Source organism: Hyaena hyaena, unplaced genomic scaffold, assembly GCF_003009895.1.
Source record: "Hyaena hyaena isolate Hyena2069 unplaced genomic scaffold, ASM300989v1 scaffold_69, whole genome shotgun sequence".
Classification (NCBI taxonomy): domain Eukaryota; kingdom Metazoa; phylum Chordata; class Mammalia; order Carnivora; family Hyaenidae; genus Hyaena; species Hyaena hyaena.
In genome coordinates, this window is record NW_024080702.1 from 1,159,329 (window position 1) to 1,176,999 (window position 17,671).

The following is a 17,671-nucleotide window of genomic DNA, read 5'->3' on the forward strand; positions in this document are numbered from 1 at the left end:
TCGGGGCGGCCTTCTCGGGCCCTAGCCATGGCCGCGCGGAGGGGAGTTTTCTAGAGGCCACCTGTCTGTTCGGGACTCGGGGTCAAAGCTGGCGTGCTTTCCGACGGCTTCTGGAGGCATTTCATGGTGAACTGCAGGGGTCGGTGGGGAGGCCAGGCCCCCTGGGAAGCTGAAGGCAGATGGCACGGCGGGGAGGGCCTCACCCCGGAGCCTGCCTCCCACACTGGCCCTCGCCTCACCTGCTGCCCGTCAGTCCCCGGAAGGTCCCGGACGAGGCCGTGAGGTGTGGGGTGCGACGCGGCTCCGTGTTTCCCTTTGGTCCTTTCCTTCAGCAGGCTGTCTTCTGCTCGTGCCGGGCCTGGCTGGCCTGGGGCTGCAGGACGGCCGCGGGGGCCGGGCCTGGACCGCTGGGGACGGCCGCAGGGCTCACGGAGGCCGGGCCCCACAAGTACGAGCTGGACATGCAGGCCTGGGATAATTGTGTTTGTCCGTGCTGGGGGCTGGTCTCGTGACCTCAGGGTTTCTGCTGCCCTGTGAGCCAGGAGGGGACTCCTGGGTTTCACCAGCATCACTGGGCAGATGGTGGCCTTTTCTCTGAGTTGGGGGACCCCCAAGCAGCGGAACAGGACATAGGTTCTGCACGTGTTGGCCTTGAACAGGCTTTACCCTCCTTCCATGGCTGACCCAGGAGCTCTGGCAGGACTGTGGGGTAAGCCATGTGTTTTGTGTACTGCAGGAAGCTTCTGGAATCTTAGGCTGAACACCTTGTGATTTCTTGTACAACCAAGGTCACCTTGCCGTGGCACCACGAGGCGGCTTCCCGCAGTATGTGCTTCAGAGCCTCGAGGTGGCTGTCGGTGGGAGGGGCCAGAGCAGTCGGTGGGAGGGGCCAGAGCAGTCGGTGCTCCAGCCGGCAGTGGGCTGTGCTCCTGAGGGGCTCCGGGCAGTGGGAGGGTTGCGCCCCTGACTTTCCAGACATTCAGTGAGCCACCAGGTGCATCCAGCCAGGCTGTTGAGCCTCCTCTTTGAAACAGGACTAGTGCCCCCCTCCCCCCCCCCACAGGGGTTCTGGGAGCCCCTGGGACGGGGCTCGGGGGGGCGGGCTGGGCACATCGATTCCCAGGAAACAGCCTGGCTTCAGGGCCAGCACAGGGGCTGGAGAAGACTTGTTTTACCAGGAGAAAGACCATCCAGAGTCCGCTGGGATTTAGTGGAGCCCTCGGTAAGTTTGAAGGGCACCGTCTCTAAAGTCCTGCCTCCATCCGCGTAACTTGTCCTGGCGTGGCACGGCGAGCCCCAGACAGCCTCCTGCGCGGCCCTCTAACCTTCTTATGCAGAATGCACCCACAGGGCACCCCGATGAGCCAACTGCTGCTTCCCCCCGTCCCTGATCCTGAGGGACGAGACTGCCCTCCACAGCCCGCCTGGCTTGGGGACTGCGCTTTGGGTATCTGAGCCTGCTCCTTAACACTGGGAGGAAGGATTACACAGGTGGGGGGCACAGCCTGGGTGCTGGGGCGTCTCTGGGAGCAGGCCCGGCTGGAGGCGAGCTCCTGGCCTTCCGGGAGGGGCTGTGCGTGCACAGGCTGTTCCTCCTCACCTAAACCCGCCAGCTGCTGTTCCAGGTAGGGCCCTCGGAGAAGCATGAGGTTCCTCCTCTGTCTCCTTCATCCCACTTGCTACTTTCCCAACGTGGCTCTGGGATTCTAGAACATTCTGTTCAGTTGGAGGAGTGTCCGCTCCCCTCTGCACAGTGTGTAGACTGTCCCTGTGCAGGGGACCCTTTCCTCCCTCGGTGGCCTCTGCCTATGCCTGGGGGTGCCCGTGGCCCTCGGCGGGGTTCCCTGCAGGGCTTGCCGACCTGCATTTACCCGAGGTCACTTGGGGCATTTCCCACAGAGCGCTCCTTCTTGAGAGCTGAACGTTATCGTGAAATTCTTGTCTGAGAACACAAACATATCTTGATGTGGGAGGCTTTGTCTATTGAAAGAAAGAATGTACCTTCCCATTCCCGGTTCAGATCCTTTGTTAAACATTTATAGGCAACTTTCCCGTTCCCCTGGCCGCCCTCCCCCCCGCCAGTACCAGTTTATCAAAAAAGACGTTGCACTGAATGGGAGCCACCGCGCGTGATCAGCGCGGCCGCCGTTGCCCGTGACCTCACACGGCCCTCGCCAATGCTGACACACCGAGCGTTTCCTGTGAACGGGGAGCCTTCCTGGTCCCACCATTGTTGTTCAGCTCTGGCCCGGGAGAAAACAAAAATTATTTACTATGGGCGGCGCGCTGTTTGTTGAGAGCCGCGCTGGGAAATGCGCCGCTGGAGGCGTCCCAGCGACCGCCGCGGCCCCGCGGAGACCTGGCTCGTTCACTCGCGGGGCCGCCCCGGGGGGGCGTGGTGGGGGCTGTTTATTCTTGCCCACGTGCTGGACGAAGAAAGCGGGTGCCCAGCTCCAAGGCCCCAGCCGCTCCCTTGACCGCGGCCGCTCAGCTCGGGTGCCCTGCGGCCTGGAGTTCACTTTCGGGAGGCCTGGGGAGGGCGCCACTGCCGGGCCTGTCTGCTCCTCCCGGCTCCCCCGCCTTCCTGGCCTCTCCTCCGGCGGCCCCTCTGGGGGCAGTGTCAGGGATGGGTGGACACTTCGGGGTGCCCAGTGGGAGGGGACACGTGGGGAGGAGGACTGGGAGCCGCCGAGCCAGGCAGGTCCCCTCCGAGGATGTGTGACAGGGCAGGATCCAGCCCAGTGGGTTCGGATCACGAGAAACGTGCAGAGGCTTCTGAGCAGAGAGCTGCAGCCGGGCCGCGTTTGGAGGACATGGTCCTGACGCTGGGCGGGGAGTGAGAGGAGTCTGGGGAGGGGCACAGAGGACGTGGGAGGCCTGACCGAGGGCTGGGGGTTGGCAGCACAGAAGCTGGGGCAGAGCTGTGCTTCAGGGGGTGGGAGCCTCCAGGCAAACGGGTTTTACAGGGCGGGGGGTGCCCCCTTGGGAAGAAGGCCCAGCTGGAGTGAGGGGCACCAGGCTGGGTAGTGCTTGGGGGTATGGGGTGGGCTCCATCCAGCACAAGGTTTTGGTGCCTGCTGTATACCAGGCATGATGCCAGCCCACTACCCTCCTGGGCCTTTAGCTGAGTCGAGCTGATGATGACCGGCTCAGTTGGCGTCTAGGTGACCCTGGGGGCCCTCCTGGAGGGCAGGTCTGGGAGGGCTGTGGGGGTGGGGCCAGACTGTGCAGGTGGAGGGGTGAACGCGGGGAGGGGTGAAGAGAAGTTTGGGGATCGGCACCGCAGTGAGAGGACACCCCACCCAGCCTGGCATACGGTGTGCCTCGCGGAGGCGGGGGTGAGAGAGGGGCTGGCTGCTCGCAGGTCCCAGTATGCCCTGGGGGGCCGAGTGGCTCAGCCCTGAGCTTTCAGCCCTGAGCCCTCCTCCCTCAAGGCCAGCCGGCACTCTGTGTGATGAGGACGCAGGTTTGGGGAGGCTGCCGACCAGCGTCCCGCTCGACCCGTGTCCTCGGGTGTTTCTAGATGTGGGTTTAGTGCAGAACCGTTCGGTTTCAGTCATGCACCCGCTCTCAGGACGACCTTCCAGTGCCCGTCCCTGGTGTCCGCCCCGCGCAGCCGTACTCTGGTGTTGCAGGCTAGGGGCCATCTGGGCATCTACGGGGCGCGCCCCAAGCTGGGCCCCCACAGGCCCCCAGGGGCACCGGGTACTCCTGCTCAGCAGGCTGCACCCAGCGCAGGGAACCGCGCGCCAGCAGGAAGCCACCGGGGCAGCAGGCATTCGGGGGGGGCAGCGTCGTCCCAGCTCGTCCGCCCGCAGCCCGGAGCGGACTGACTGCTGAGAGGGCCAGTACTGCCCGGAGCCCCGGCGGTCGTGTGAGCACCTTTGCCGCACCCCCCCCCCCCGCTGCTGCCACCACGGGTCTTCTGGGCGTCCCTGCGTGCGGCGGTGCGGGGCTCCTGTCCGTGCCGGCAGCCCCTCCGCGTAAGGGCAAGAAGCCTTGTTTTCCAGAGGGTGCCATCGGTGGAGTGACTTCCTGTCACCTGGACAGCCAGCTTGCTTCTCCACCTGCGTCCATGTCATGTAGCCTGTGCCGGGCCAGAGCGCGGGCTTTGCGCCAGCACGACGCCACTGTGTCTCACACCAGCCAGCCGCGAGGACTTCCAAGGGACCTGGTGCTGGCCTCCCGTCAGCCAGGGGCAGGGGGCGGCGGAGTCACTGACGGTGGGCTGGGGCCATCTCCCCAGGCTCCTGCCGCAGTGGGGGTGGGAAGGTGGGGTGGGGGTGGGCTCCTATCTGATGCGGAGCCTGCGCCTCCGAGATGCTTATGGGTGTTTGTGGAAGTTAAGGGGGGATTACGCGCAAACAGGTGTCTGTGGCCTTTCCGCGCCCACGCACAGCTGTACGAACGACTGCCCGCGGCCCGAAGGAAGTGCTGGGCCCCTGCTTCTGTCTCTGCAGCCGAGGGCGAGTCTTTAAGGAGCTGTTTTCTATGGAGCTTCCTCTCTGCCCGGCAGCATGGTGGAAGTGGGCACTGGAGCCGGTGCCCGTGCAGTGAGGCTGGCATTAAAGTCCCGTTGGTGGGGGTGCACGCCCACTTAGTCACTGGGTGGCCACATCTTGGGTCCCAGAGGGTGCCGTGTGTTGTTAGCGCCTGTGGACCAGAGCTCTGCTCTTGCCCTCCGTCTGCACCTTCATTCTGGCCTCGTCATCTGAACCCTGGCTTCCTGCTCCGAGGGACCCCGCCCCGCAGGTGCAGCCGGTACCGTGCGCCAACCTCTCGGCCGCCTGTGAGGACAAATGGGATGAGACTGCGCCTTGTGAATCCTATCAGAGGGTTGTCTTCATCAGTGGGACATTGAGGACCTGGAAAATGGGGTGGCCTGGTGGCCTCAGGACATTGGGAGCCGTCCCCTCCACCAGTTAGCTGCGAGTCACCCACCTGGACGGTCTGGACTGTGCCGGTGGCAGCAGCTCACCCTGCCCGCCATGTGAGCCGTAGGTCCCCTCGCCAGCAGGGCACAGCGCTCTCCTGGTCCCTGTGTTTGCCGAGCTCGCCGTGTGGGAAGGCAGCCCGGGAGACGTGGGGCGGAGTCATGGTAAGGGCAGCACTGTCGGCCTCCCGGAGCTGAGAGAGCATCAACTGAAACAATATTTATTTAAGTTACATACTGTTAAATCTATTCAGTATATGAAATAGTATTTAAAATTGAACATAATTTTCTGTTTTGAGAAAACCAAGCAGAAGACAGGGCCTCATAGCTCCTGTTGCTGCCGTTATAGAAAGCTGGCCAGGACGTAAAAGCGGCTCGCTGACGCCACTGGAGAGTGCCAGAAACTAGAAGGGAACAGTGTTAGGCGAGGCCCCAGCATTTCACAGCCTTTAGCCTGAAGGTGGGCCGTGTTTGATGCCATACAGGGCAGCTAAAAACGCTTGATACCTGCACTTTCACTGGGAGAACCCAGGGACAGCATCCAGGCCAGAGCTTGAGCCAGGGGCCTCCCAAATTCTGTGTCGTCTCTTCTCAGGTCTCTGCTCATGCTTAAAGCATGCAGCCGCGGGCCGAGTGTCAAGCAGCGCAGCTAAGGCTGACGGAACGTAACGGAGATCTGCTGCCTCCTGTTTCAGGGGAGGGTTTCGAGCCTGACTGCAGCCAAGCTAACTGTGGGTTGAAATAAAGGCATCACTGCCCAGAAAGGGGACATAGCAGAATGTAGAGTGTCTGCAGCCTCGTGTCCATAACGTCTGCATCCAGGGCTCTCGGGACGTGAAGACGTGACCCGCAGTCCAGAGAAGAGGCCGCAGTGGAGACCGGCCCCAGCATCGGGCACTCGTGATGGGCCCCTTGGCCGGTGCAGGAAGTGTGAGCGAGGACATAAGGAAAACGTGTCCCTAGCAGGAAGTAGGAAAGCTCCGCAGAGCAGCAGAAACTGTTAAAGAAGAAGAGGGAAAAGAAGAACCAACTGGAAATTCTAGAACTGAAAAATGCAGCATCTGGGAAAATTCAGAGGGGGTTGGGGAGGACAGAAGGAAGGCGCTGCGCACGACAGGCTCCGTCGACATCCGTGACTCACGACGGAGAACAGAGAGGAGGAAGACCCGGAATAGAAGCCAGCAGCCTTGGGAAGCGCCGGGTCTGAGACACGTGGTTGGGGTCCCCGAAGAGAGGAGCGGGGTGGGGGGGTGGGGGGCACGACAGGCAGAGAAAACAACTGAAGATTTCCCAGAGTGGCGAAAGTTCAAGGTCCAGGTTCACGGAGCTCCGCGCACTGCGAGCAAGAAGTGTAAAGAAAACCTTGCTCTAGGCTTATCGGATCCAAGTGCTAAGAACCAACAAAAAGAACATGTTGAAGGCACCCGAGGAAGGGCATTCTGTGTGCACAGCACATGAGGTGACCCAGCCTCTGCAGAAACTGGGGTGACCTCTTCCAAGTTTGGGGGCGGGGACTTAACCCAGAACTCTTTATCCACCCAAAACATCCTTAAAGAATGAAAGTGAAACAATGAGATTTTAGTTAAAATAAAAGGATTTGTCATTAGCAGATTTCTGTAAAATGTGAATAACCCAAAAACCGTCCATCAGACAGAAGGGAGTGGCACCGTGTGAATACTCAGGTCTTTGGGAAGGAAGGAAAAAGACTAGAAATGATTAAACGGGAGGTAAACATAAAAGAGGAATTTTCGTTTTAATTCTCTTAAAATCTGCATGACTGCTGAAGCACAGCCGCAGCCCAGACCGGGGTTTGCAGTGTCTGCGGACGTGGCGCGTGTACCGCCCGTGGTGTGAAGGGGCGTGGGGCCGGCACAGAGGCGCGTGCAGTGCTGCTACGGTTGTGCTGCGCAGACATCCCCAGACCGGGAGAGCGGTGGCAGGGACTGTGCACACTGTGCTGCGGGGCCGGCATGTACAGCATTCAGTTCACTTCACCGGAAGTAGGCAGAAGGGGGACCGGCAGAAAGCAAGTAGTAGTGTGGCCGCCGTGGCAGCAGCCGTGTAAGGACTCTCACTACGTGTTAAGTGGACATAACGCTGCAGTGAGAAGGGACCAGCAGAGCAGGGGGAGAGGTGCCGACGTGCTGTCTTAGAGCAGCGCAGTATTGCTTTTGAGAGCAAGCAAGAGCAGGGGAGGGGCAGAGAGAGGCGGGCAGAGCATCTGAAGAAGGCTCTGGCTGAGAACAGCGAGCCCCATGCAGGCCTCAAACTCACAACCGCGAGATTGTGACCTGAGCTGAAGTTGGTCCCTTAACCACTGAGCCCCCAGGCACCCCAGGAGCAGCACTCTTAGCATAGGCCCCGGGTGGGCTGAGAATGGATGGATCGAGGTCCGTGGCACAAGCAGAAGCCTGGTCGGGGGGGTGAGCGTGGTGACAGCAGGTGGACTGGACGTCAGGAGTGGGATGGAGTGCCTGTGGCCAGGGCCGTGCTGCCCGAGTCCATGGGCGAGGCACTCTTCATCCCCCTGGAGAGCGAGGGCTTGGAAGGGTCTGGAATCACAGGGCAGGTGCAGGCCTGGCAGGCGAGGGCCCTCCGTGGGGTAACGGGCTGGCCCAGGGATGGGTTAGCAGAGGGTCGGTGGGTGGGCTCGACCAGTTGGCCCCACACGTGCATTTGGTGCAGTTCCACAGGCACGTGCTCCCGGGGGGTCCCGCAAACGCTCTCAGGATGTACGGTCTTTTGGGAGAGCATACAGGTGGCTCAGCAGGTGTGGAGCTTGGCAAGGGTGTGCCCAGGCCTCTAGGGGGTGAGACTGCAGGCGGTGTGCAGAAACCGAGCGCTGTGAGTGTCTGAGGCAGCAGCATGGCTGGGCTGCGGGCAGGAGGCCAGGCGTGGCAGGTCAGTCGGCGTGTGCGTGCGGGGACTTGCGAGGAGCCGCGTGTGCAGGCAGTCGGGGTCTGTTCGGGGTAGCCGGCTTGACAGTCCGCGAGGCTTGACATCCGTGAGGATGCTTCCCGCCTCGTGAAACGCCAGCTGTGTCATACACGCTGAGTGGTGGTGGCGGCCGTCCTTTCTGTGCACAACACGCTCCTGCACGTGGGCACTGGGGCAGCCCGGGTGGCTCTTGCTGTCCCCGCTGGCGCGGAGAGGCGAGGCCCCAGCCTGCCGAGAAACCGCGGTGCCACCCGAATGCGCCGGCCTGCTTCCCGTTTCCGAAGCAGCAGGCGCCCGCTCTGCTCACTTGGACCAGGAACACGACTCACGCTTCCTATGGCTCTAGGGGGTGAAGGTGGAGCAGATGGGTGGAGCGCAGGCTGCGTGCGGGCACGTGGGTGATGGGGACGCCGCTCCGTCCGCCAGAGGGGCCTGGCTCCCAGTTGTGCACCCCGGCGCCCCACCTCCCGGCGCCTGGGGCGGGGATCGCCAGCATGCCCAAGCCCCTTCCTTTCTCTAAGTCAGCTTCCCACTGAAGCAGGACCCGGAGAGGTGCGTGACGGAAGTCTCAGCGGGGTGACCCCTACCCAGATCTGGAACAGAACAGACAACCCCCGAAGCCCCTGCCCTTCCCGAGGGCGACCGCCACCCTGGCCTATGCCAGTAGAGACTTCCTTTAGCCACTGTGGACCCTGCGGCTGGCATGTGCGGGGCTCGTGCTTCCCTGCCCCCCCTGCCCCCCCGCTCCCGTGCGGGGCTCCACTGTACCAGCGTGCCGTCCACTGGCGATAGCCTCCGGTCTGTGCAAAGTGGGGGAGGTTCCTGTTTTCTCACTGTGTGACCCAGGGCGCATTACCTAACCACTCTGGGCTTTAGGCTCCCCACCTGGGAAATGGGCACAACAGTCCCCACCTTCCTGGGCAGGTAGGAGGGTTCCATGAGAGGGGAGAGCAAGTGCCAAGTAGAACAGCTTTGCTCCAGCTCAACCTGAGCTGACGCTTCCCCTCTCATTGGCCCCTTAGTGGCCTCACAGGAGCCCACCGCTGGGGTCGTGTAGTGCGGCAGTGGGGACTCTGGTGATAGGTTTTGGCTGGCGAGGCCCAGAGAGGCAGAGGTGGGTCCTTGCTGCCCTGGAGCCATGTTCCCTGTGTCTTCGTTCTGGGGTGATGGGGGCCTGGTGTGCAGGGCCTGTGAGGCGGCATCGAGCAGCACTGGCGGCATGAGCGGGCTCATGGGTGCCTGCCCCCCCCCCCCCCGCCCCCGCCCCCAATGTGTGCACGGCCGGTCCCAGTTCTGCTTGCCGCACTCCATGCTGGGCTGCCGTGTGCACCTGCACGGGTCCCGGCTCCCGGGGCGTCTGCTCGGGTGCAGGCCTCTGCCTACCTGACGTTTCCAGTTGGGATTCAGCTTAGTTCAGGTCTGCCTGCCTCAGACATGGGCAGTTCCACGAGGGGTCTCTGCCAGGCCGGGGCGTGCGTGCGTGTGTGTGTGTGTGCGCGCCTGTGACAGCCTGCCACGTGTCTGTGCAGGCCTTCCGGAGCAGTACTACAGCCTCACCTGGTTCCTGAGCCCCATCCTTGGCCTCATCTTCACACCCGTCATCGGCTCCGCCAGCGACCGGTGCACCCTGAGCTGGGGCCGCCGGCGGCCTTTCATCCTGGTCCTGTGCATCGGCGTGCTCTTGGGCGTGGCGCTGTTCCTGAATGGCTCTGCCATCGGTGAGTGTCCCTCTGCCCTGCCGCGCGCCCTCCTGCGGCCCACGGCGTGGCCGGCGTGGCCATCGGCGAGCTGGCAGGGCGCCTCCGGGCCCGGGCGGGAGCGGGCCCCACGTGGGAAAGCCGTGGGAACCTGTTCACAGGGAAGCACTTCCTGTTGTGACCCACTTGTTTTCCGTGCGTATCTGACACCGCGTCCTGTTTCCAGCATTATTTCAGAAATTATCTCTTCTTGTTTTGTCCTTTTCTCAGGCTTGGTATTGAAAATGTCCAGACCCAGCTCACTACTTGTTTTTCTATTTCGGGTACTCATGTTTTGTTCTGCCTTTTTTCTTGTTGTTTTGTTTTTAATTAAAGCAGCTCTATGTGGGAAAATAGTTTTTGCCCTGAGGGAGCCCATCAAAACTGTTAAAAACAAAACCTTGTTTTCTGGCAATGACTCTTGAAGACGGAGGCCTCCTCTGCGTCCTGACAGCCGCAAGCTTGGCGCAGGTCTGCAGAAGGAAGTCCTTGACGTCGGAACGCTCACAGAGGCCTGGGAAGCCTTCTGGGCTGGCGAGAGCTGCGCTGTTTCTCCGAGGCTGTGTGGGGACAGGCCGGGGACAGGAGGGGCCACCGCGCCAGGCACAGCATGTGCTTCCCTGAGCGGCACCCAGCCACCTGGTGCTGGGTGGCCTTCTCCAGCCGGAGGCCTGGGCTGCTCTGCCGTCAGCTGTGGCCTGGGGCTGCGGGCTGTCCCCTTCCGCCTGTAGAGCGCATGTCCCTCCTCACGTCTCCCCAGAGGGAAAGTGATGGCACCCTCCGAAGCTGGGTCTGTGGGGCGGTCTTGCTAGAATGTGGTGGCGCAGAGACTCGGGATCCGGCCCCCCACCCCGTCACTTGCCGTGACATGTTTGTCCCGGGCGTCTTTTCCTGTGCAGCCAGCTTGTCTGTGGCTGCAGCTCAGGGGCTCCTGGGCCCCAGGCATGTGCCCTGTGTCCCACATCCTCGGGCACAGGGTGCCAGCCAGTCTCTGGGGTCAGGGCAGACTCCCCCAAGGCAGGTGGGATGCAAGGTGTGAATGTAGCTTCCTCTGGCGGCTTCCAGCTTGCTCAGGGAAGGGCTGTGCTGGAAGTGAGGTTGTGTGCGCTGCTTCTCAGGGCTGCCCCGAGAAAGCGCCTGCCTGGGGGGTGGGGAGGGAGGGGGTGATGAGTGCCTCGCCATCCACCACCGGCATGCAGGACGGCTAGCCTGTCTGCTGGGGTGCCTGGGGCCAGTCTGACCTTCGAAACAACATCCGCAGTGGCGTTCAAGGCTTAATTTTCTTACGGCAAGTTGGAAGGTCACCGTGCTTCCCACGTGGCGTGAGGGGGACAGGCTCCAACCGTCCTCCTGTGTGCGAAGCCACAGCGATGCTTGAGGAGCCGCGTGCGGACGCCAGGGGGGCTGGCCACGCCTTCCAGGAGTGCTCAAGGAGCGCCCCCGCGGGCCTGGGCCGGGCGGGAGGGTGGGTGCACATGCGCACCATGAGGCCGTGGCCCGGGCGCCGACCCTGAACACAGTGTGCGCACGCAGGTGTGTGACGGTGTGTCACAGTGATGCTCAGTTAGTGCTCCCAGCGTGGCCCTCCTTTGCCAGAGAAGGTGGGTAGGAGGGACCGTTTTCCGTTCAGCCACAAACGTGAAGGTAGGTAAGCTCTCCCAGGTCCGCTGGACGGCTAGTGTGACCGGGGAGGAGACGCACAAACACAGCCCACCTTCTGTACTGAAAGTCTGTGCTGAGAGACACGCCTCCTCCGGCCGAGCGAGAATGTCACCATCTCCTCTTGGAGGTGACTGCTCTGAGGAGCTGAGATCTGCCCGCCCCCTGTGTGTTCCGTCAGGTCTGTCCCTCGGTGATGTCCCCAACCGGCAGCCCGTCGGCATCGTCCTCACAGTGCTGGGGGTGGTCATCCTGGATTTCAGTGCTGATGCGACCGAGGGCCCCATCCGTGCCTACCTGCTGGACGTGGTGGACAGCGAGGAGCAGGACATGGCCCTCAACATCCACGCCTTCTCCGCCGGTGAGAGCACCCCCCCGCCCCTCCCCGACCCCAGCCCTCACCTCCTCCCAGACCTCACCCAGCTTGTCCCAGGCCGACCGGCACTGGGGGCTGGCGGGGGCGCTGTTCCCAAGGCCCCCCTCCCCACGTCGGGGTGGACTCGACGGCTGCCGTGCCTCTACGTCGCCCTGGTGGGCGAGGCGGTGGGCAGGCCGTGCTCGTCTCTCCGTGCGTCTGGGCACAGTTCACCTCCGTCGGGAACAGCGCTTTCCTGGGCATAAGGGATGGCAGTCAGTGCCGCCCAGGGTCGCAGGCAGCCATCTGCCTCCTTTCCTGGCAGATCCCTGCTTCTGCTTCCTCAGGCGGGAGTCCCTGAGGTGAAAACTCCTAACTTAGGGTCAGCTGTAGTTTCTTGTCTCGTTTTTCCTACTGTTTTCGTACTTTCCATCCCAAAAACTTGTGCTGACCAAGGGCATAGCGGTGTCCTTGGCCTGGGATTCAGGGTGAAGGACCTTCCAGGTCTTTCCTAGCTTCTCCTCTTCTTTTGGGGGTCTGCGCCAAGGCACCTACAGCGCTCACGGGCTGCCTCTGTCTCTCCCTCTGCGTAGGCCTCGGCGGGGCCATCGGCTATGTGCTGGGGGGGCTGGACTGGACCCAGACCTTCCTGGGCGCCTGGTTCCGGACGCAGAACCAGGTGCTCTTCTTCTTTGCGGCCATCATCTTCGTGGTGTCGGTGGCCCTGCACCTGTTCAGCATCGAGGAGGAGCAGTACAGCCCCCCCCAGGAGCGCGCCGGGGAGGCGGCCGACAGCCCGCCCCCCGCCCCCCGCCCCACCATGCTGGATGGCGGCAGCGCCTCGTTCCCGGCGGAGGTGCAGTCGGAGCACGAGCTGTCGCTGGACTACCTGGGCGTGGACATGGTGCGAAGCAAGAGCGACTCTGTGCTGCATGCGCCGGACGCGGCCCTGGACCTGGAGCCCGAGCTGCCCTTCCTTCCCGACATCGAGCCCTCCATCTTCCACGACGGCTCCTGCCCCAGCACCCCGCGCAGCACCAGCCAGGAGCTCACCTGGGCCAGGCCCTACCGCCTGGCCTCGGTGCTCAGGGAGCGCGTGAACGAGGACGAGACGCTGCTCGATAAGCACCTGGAAGAAGCCAGAGTCCCCAACGGAAGTGGCTCGCCCCCGAAGGACGGCCTTGGGGTCTACCCCAGGGTGGACATGAAACCCGTGGCCGCGTCCAGCTCCATGAGGCGGCGAAGGCACACGTTCCACCGGCAGGCCTCCAGCACCTTCTCCTACTACGGCAAGATCGGCTCCAACTGCTACCGCTACCGGCGGGCCAACGCCGTGGTCCTCATCAAGCCGTCGCGCAGCATGAGTGACCTGTACGACCTGCAGAAGCGGCAGCGGCAGCGGTGCCGCCACCGGAACCAGAGCGGGGCCACCACGTCCAGCGGCGACACGGAGAGCGAGGAGGGGGAGGGCGAGACCACGGTGCGGCTGCTCTGGCTGTCCATGCTCAAGATGCCCAGGGAGCTGACGCGGCTCTGCCTCTGCCACCTGCTCACCTGGTTCTCCGTCATCGCCGAGGCCGTCTTCTACACCGACTTCATGGGCCAGGTCATCTTCGAGGGGGACCCCAAGGTGAGTGCCCGGGGGTGCCCGCTTTGGGGCCGGGCGGGACGGTGACGTGGGCACCTGGCAGTGCCGACAGCCTGGTGCACCGCGCGGGGAGGCTTCTGCTGAGCTTGCGTGTGCTGCCCACTTGGGGCGGGGGGGGGGCAGGGTGGGCAGCTGGCCAGCGGGTGCTCCTGGGACCGGGCTTGGGGCCCACGACGGCTTCAGGGTCGGAGCCACTCGTGAAGCCTGAAGCGAGGCTCCGCTTCAACGCCCAGTGCTGTGCACAGACCTGCCCGGAGCGTGGTGGCTCGGAATAGGGACCCGCCGTTTCGTGCGTGGCCAGGACCCGTTCTGTTCCCTGCGGCATGGCTCCCACCTGCCTCGCCTGGAATCGGGCCGGATGGGCTCAGCGCAGGCTCAGCCTCCCCTCTACGTGGTCCCTCACCCTCTGGCTCCCGTGCAGGGCAGGCATGCAGCCGGGAGGGCCTGCGGGTCCTGCCCTGCGTACGGCCCCTTGCTATCGTGTTTATCACTGATTTTTAAAATCAACGGCTTGCCTGTGGTTGAGCTAGAAAGTAACGTCCTTTCTGTAAAGAGTGTGGCCCGCGGTTCCTGGCCGCCCTGAAGCCCAGTCTCTTTTCTGGAATAGGCCCCCTCCAACTCGACGGCCTGGCAGGCCTACAACGCCGGCGTGAAGATGGGATGCTGGGGCCTGGTTATTTAAGCGGCCACCGGTGCCATCTGCTCAGGTAAGCGATCCCTGGGCGGGGGCAGCGGTGTCGTTGTGCGGCCGAGGTCACAGTGGGGATGGAAGCGTGGAAACCTGTGTGTCTCGCATTGGGTGTCCTGACACCCCACGTGGGTGTCCTCCGTGTGCTGGGTCCTGCCCAGGGGATCCTCAGAGCGGGGCTGCCGCCAGGGCCAGGCTCCGGGCGATGGCGGGGCTGCAGGAGCCGTGCCCATGAGCCCGGGGGAGGGGGAGTGAGGTGTGTTTGGGGCCTGTGGCCGTGGGAGCAGTCTGCTGTGAAGCAGAGGCCTTTCCCTGGAGGTGCAGTTCTATCCTGGGGGAGGGAGGTGACAGGCTTCACTCCCGGGAGCAGCGTGCCCAGGCACTCCTGGAAATGGGCACAGTCAGGGTCGGGGGTCTCCTTAACCATGTCTGGTCTGGGTCCCGCCCATTCTCTGCACAAACCGTGGAGGAGGCCCCCAGCTTCCTCTCAGCCTGGCCTAGACTTGAGGATTTCCAAGGTCAAGGCCATGAGGCAGCCAGAAGCCAGCCTGACCAACACGCAGCACCGTCCGAGCTCAGACAGGAGTTCTCGGGAAGGAACAAGAGGTGCTTCCTGGGGGAGGTGCCGTTAAGCCGCTGGGTCAGGAGGAGTGAGCAGAAGCCTGTCCCTCTGGACCCAGACCTTTCCCGCGAGAGGCCAGCCACAACTTGAGACTCCTAATCAAGGCTAGGCGTGAGGCTGGCGAAGGCCAGCCCGTGGGTCTGGGGTGGTGGGAGGGGTCCGGGGCAGGAAGCGGCTACGGGCTCTGGGACCAGGGGGGTGGACTTTGTGCTGATGTGCCAGAGCCCCGAGAATTGAGGACGGCGCTCTGGGTGAGCCACGAGCATGTTGGGGGCCAGGTGGGCTGAGTGTGGTGGGAGGGGCCTTGGCGTGGAGGATGGCCCGGGAGGTGGGGGGAGTCGGGGGGGCACCCCGCTGCAGGCCTCGCTGCTCACTGTCCTGCGGCCCCACTGTCCCCACAGCCCTGTTGCAGAAGTGCCTGGACAACTACGAGCTGAGTGTCAGGGTCATCTACGTGCTGGGGACGCTGGGCTTCTCCATCGGCACAGCCGTGATGGCCATGTTCGCCAATGTTTACGTCTCCATGGTCATGATCAGCACCATGGGCATCGTCTCCATGAGCATCTCCTACTGCCCCTACGCCCTGCTCGGGCAGTACCACGACATCAAGGAGGTGCGTCGTGGCGGCGGGGGTGGGGTGTGGCGGAGGAGGCGCTGGGGCACCAGGTCACCAGCCTGAAGTGCACGTCTGGTCAGATCATCAGACCCGTTCGGCTCCAAAGCCCACGTTCGCTCTCGACTCCTCTCCAGGCAGAGCTCGCACTTTCCCCTTGGGAGACATTTGGGGTGCAGATGATCCCCCCTAGGTCTTTGGTTCTGAAGGGACCAGCAGAGCCGCCGCCGGTACGGGTCGGTCCAAGGCACAGGCTTCGTGGCTACAAAGGAAGGATCTGCTCCTTCAGTGGCCTGGCTGCCTGCCCCCGATATCCCTCACGGACCCTGTGGAAGGGAGCTGGGCCAGCACATCCGGCCAATAGAGCGCGAGCCGCCTGGGTTGCCTGCACTTTGAGAGGAACGTGGGTAGGTAGCACCGCGTGTGTGCCTCAGGCGGTCCCTGCAAACAGCATTGTTGCCGGGTGCGCACGGCACCTCTTGCTCCAGCCCGGCCCGAATGTGCAGAGGCCTCGTGCAGGTGTAGACCCTGCCTCTGAAAGTGAAGGAAGAAACACCAAACAGTTCCGGTTTCTCTGTAAACCTAAACTGTGTTTAATCTTCCTTGGACAATTGTAAAAACAAAATTAATCCACTGCGGTTAGGTGCCTGCCAAATACCAAACTAATGAAAATCTAAATCACAGCGTTCTTTGTTAAATAAGCTTTTTAGTCCGAGTGTACCATGACTGCAGAAGAGTACACACTAAGCGAACGGCTCAGTGGAGGGTTGGAAAACAAGTCTGAGAAAGCAGTGCTGACGCGGAAGCCATGGAAAGCTGGCCCTCGTTCTGGCCGCCAGCACCAGGCAGCCCCCTCGCCGGTGTTTGCACTTATTGTGCGTGGAACGTCTGTCCGTCTGCTGTTGCTTCACGCCTGTGCTTCCCTCCTGTGCTCGCAGAGGGCGGCACCGTGTGGCCGTGGGCCATTGCTCCATTGTGCCGGCGGTGGCACGGGGTGGCGCCTGTCCTGTGTGCGCCCGCGGTCCGCCTGGGGGACAGTGCACGCGCGTGTGGTTTGAGGGAGGAGTGTGACTTTGTTCTCCTGCGGACGGGTAGCTGTGGGACACGGGGCCGCTTCACGTTGAGGGTCACGTGGTCCCCGCCCGCGCTGGTGCCATCCTTGTGCTTAGTTGGGTCCCCATCTGCGGGGATGGCGTTTCTGGTCCCCGTTTCTCTCCCATCTTCCATCAGTCGGTCTGTCCTCACACGAGGCTTATGCTCTTGTAAGTAGTTCTGTGGAAGGACCCAGGCCAGTGGGTCCTCCGGCTTCGTTCTTCCTGAAGGTTCTGGGCACTCTGGACCCTGCACTTTCCATGTAAATGGTAGAATCAGCTTCTGGGCTTTGTAATTGGAACCACATTGATTGTATAGATAATTTGGGGAGAGTTGAAAACATGGCAGTGTTGAGCCTTTCTGTCCACAGATATGGTATATTCTTCTGGTAATTCTTAGGGCAAATCGATAGATCCTTTTGGTCTTCGTACCCAGTCACGTCATCCGTGTATAATGAGATTTATTTTTTTCGTTCCAGTCCTTAATACGTTTTATTTATTTTCCTTGCCTTACTGCAATGGCCAGAACCTCCAATGCAAAGTTGAATAGAAGTGGGACGGGGTCGGGAGACAGGCTGAGTGGTTGCTGAGAGAAAGGCAAGTTGTGTTTCCAGACTTCTGAGCTACTATTCAATCCACGGGAATGTCGGCCGCCGCTCTGGCACCCGCGGCCCCCACTCGCTCTGGCGCCCCGCGGCCCTCACTCTCGCTCTCCTCTCTTGCAGTATGTCCGCCACAGTCCCGGGAGCTCCAGGCGCGGCTTCGGGATCGACTGTGCCATCCTCTCCTGCCAGGTGTACATCTCCCAGATCCTGGTGGCGTCTGCCCTCGGGGGTGTGGTCGACGCTGTCGGCACCGTGCGCGTCATCCCCATGGTGGCCTCCGTGGGCTCTTTCTTGGGCTTCCTGACAGCCACGTTCCTGGTGATCTACCCAGATGTGTCGGAAGAGGCCAAGGAAGAGCAGAAGGGCCTGTCTTCCCAGCCTTCGGGCGAAAGCGGGGGCGGCGGCGAGAAGCCCACCGTCCTGAGGCTGACCCGGAAGGAGGGCCAGCCGAGGAAGCTAGAGACAGAGTCGATGGTCTGAGCCTCACCCCTGCGTGCACACATTCCAGGGGGGCGGCCGGCGGGTCGGTCGCTGTTGCCTCTGTGGCCGCGGGCGGAGACGCGGTAGTTGTAGGGGGAGGGGTGAGCCGCGCCGCAGAAACAACACACCAATTACTTTGTCCGCAATTAAAAAAAATCATTTGAAATCTTTTTTTTTTAAAATTGAAAAAGATCTTGTAATTTCAACTCTTTTATTCTGCAGGTATATTATTCTGCATGTTTTTAAATTACAAACCAGATTTACGATAGAGACAAACAATTTGGAGAAAAATAAGACTTTTCAT

The 17,671-nt window shown here is 62.2% G+C and overlaps 1 protein-coding gene across 1 annotated transcript in view; it reads left to right on the forward strand.

The window, feature by feature from the left end:
- Nucleotides 1–17,367, forward strand: part of SLC45A4 (solute carrier family 45 member 4) — a 40,697-nt gene extending 23,330 nt beyond the window's left edge. Inside the window, 6 exon segments of the mRNA XM_039232955.1 lie at nucleotides 9,400–9,588; nucleotides 11,447–11,626; nucleotides 12,214–13,250; nucleotides 13,876–13,975; nucleotides 14,980–15,191; nucleotides 17,008–17,367. Coding sequence (XP_039088886.1) covers nucleotides 9,400–9,588; nucleotides 11,447–11,626; nucleotides 12,214–13,250; nucleotides 13,876–13,975; nucleotides 14,980–15,191; nucleotides 17,008–17,367 — 2,078 coding nt within the window.
- Nucleotides 17,368–17,671: the final 304 nt, after the last annotated feature.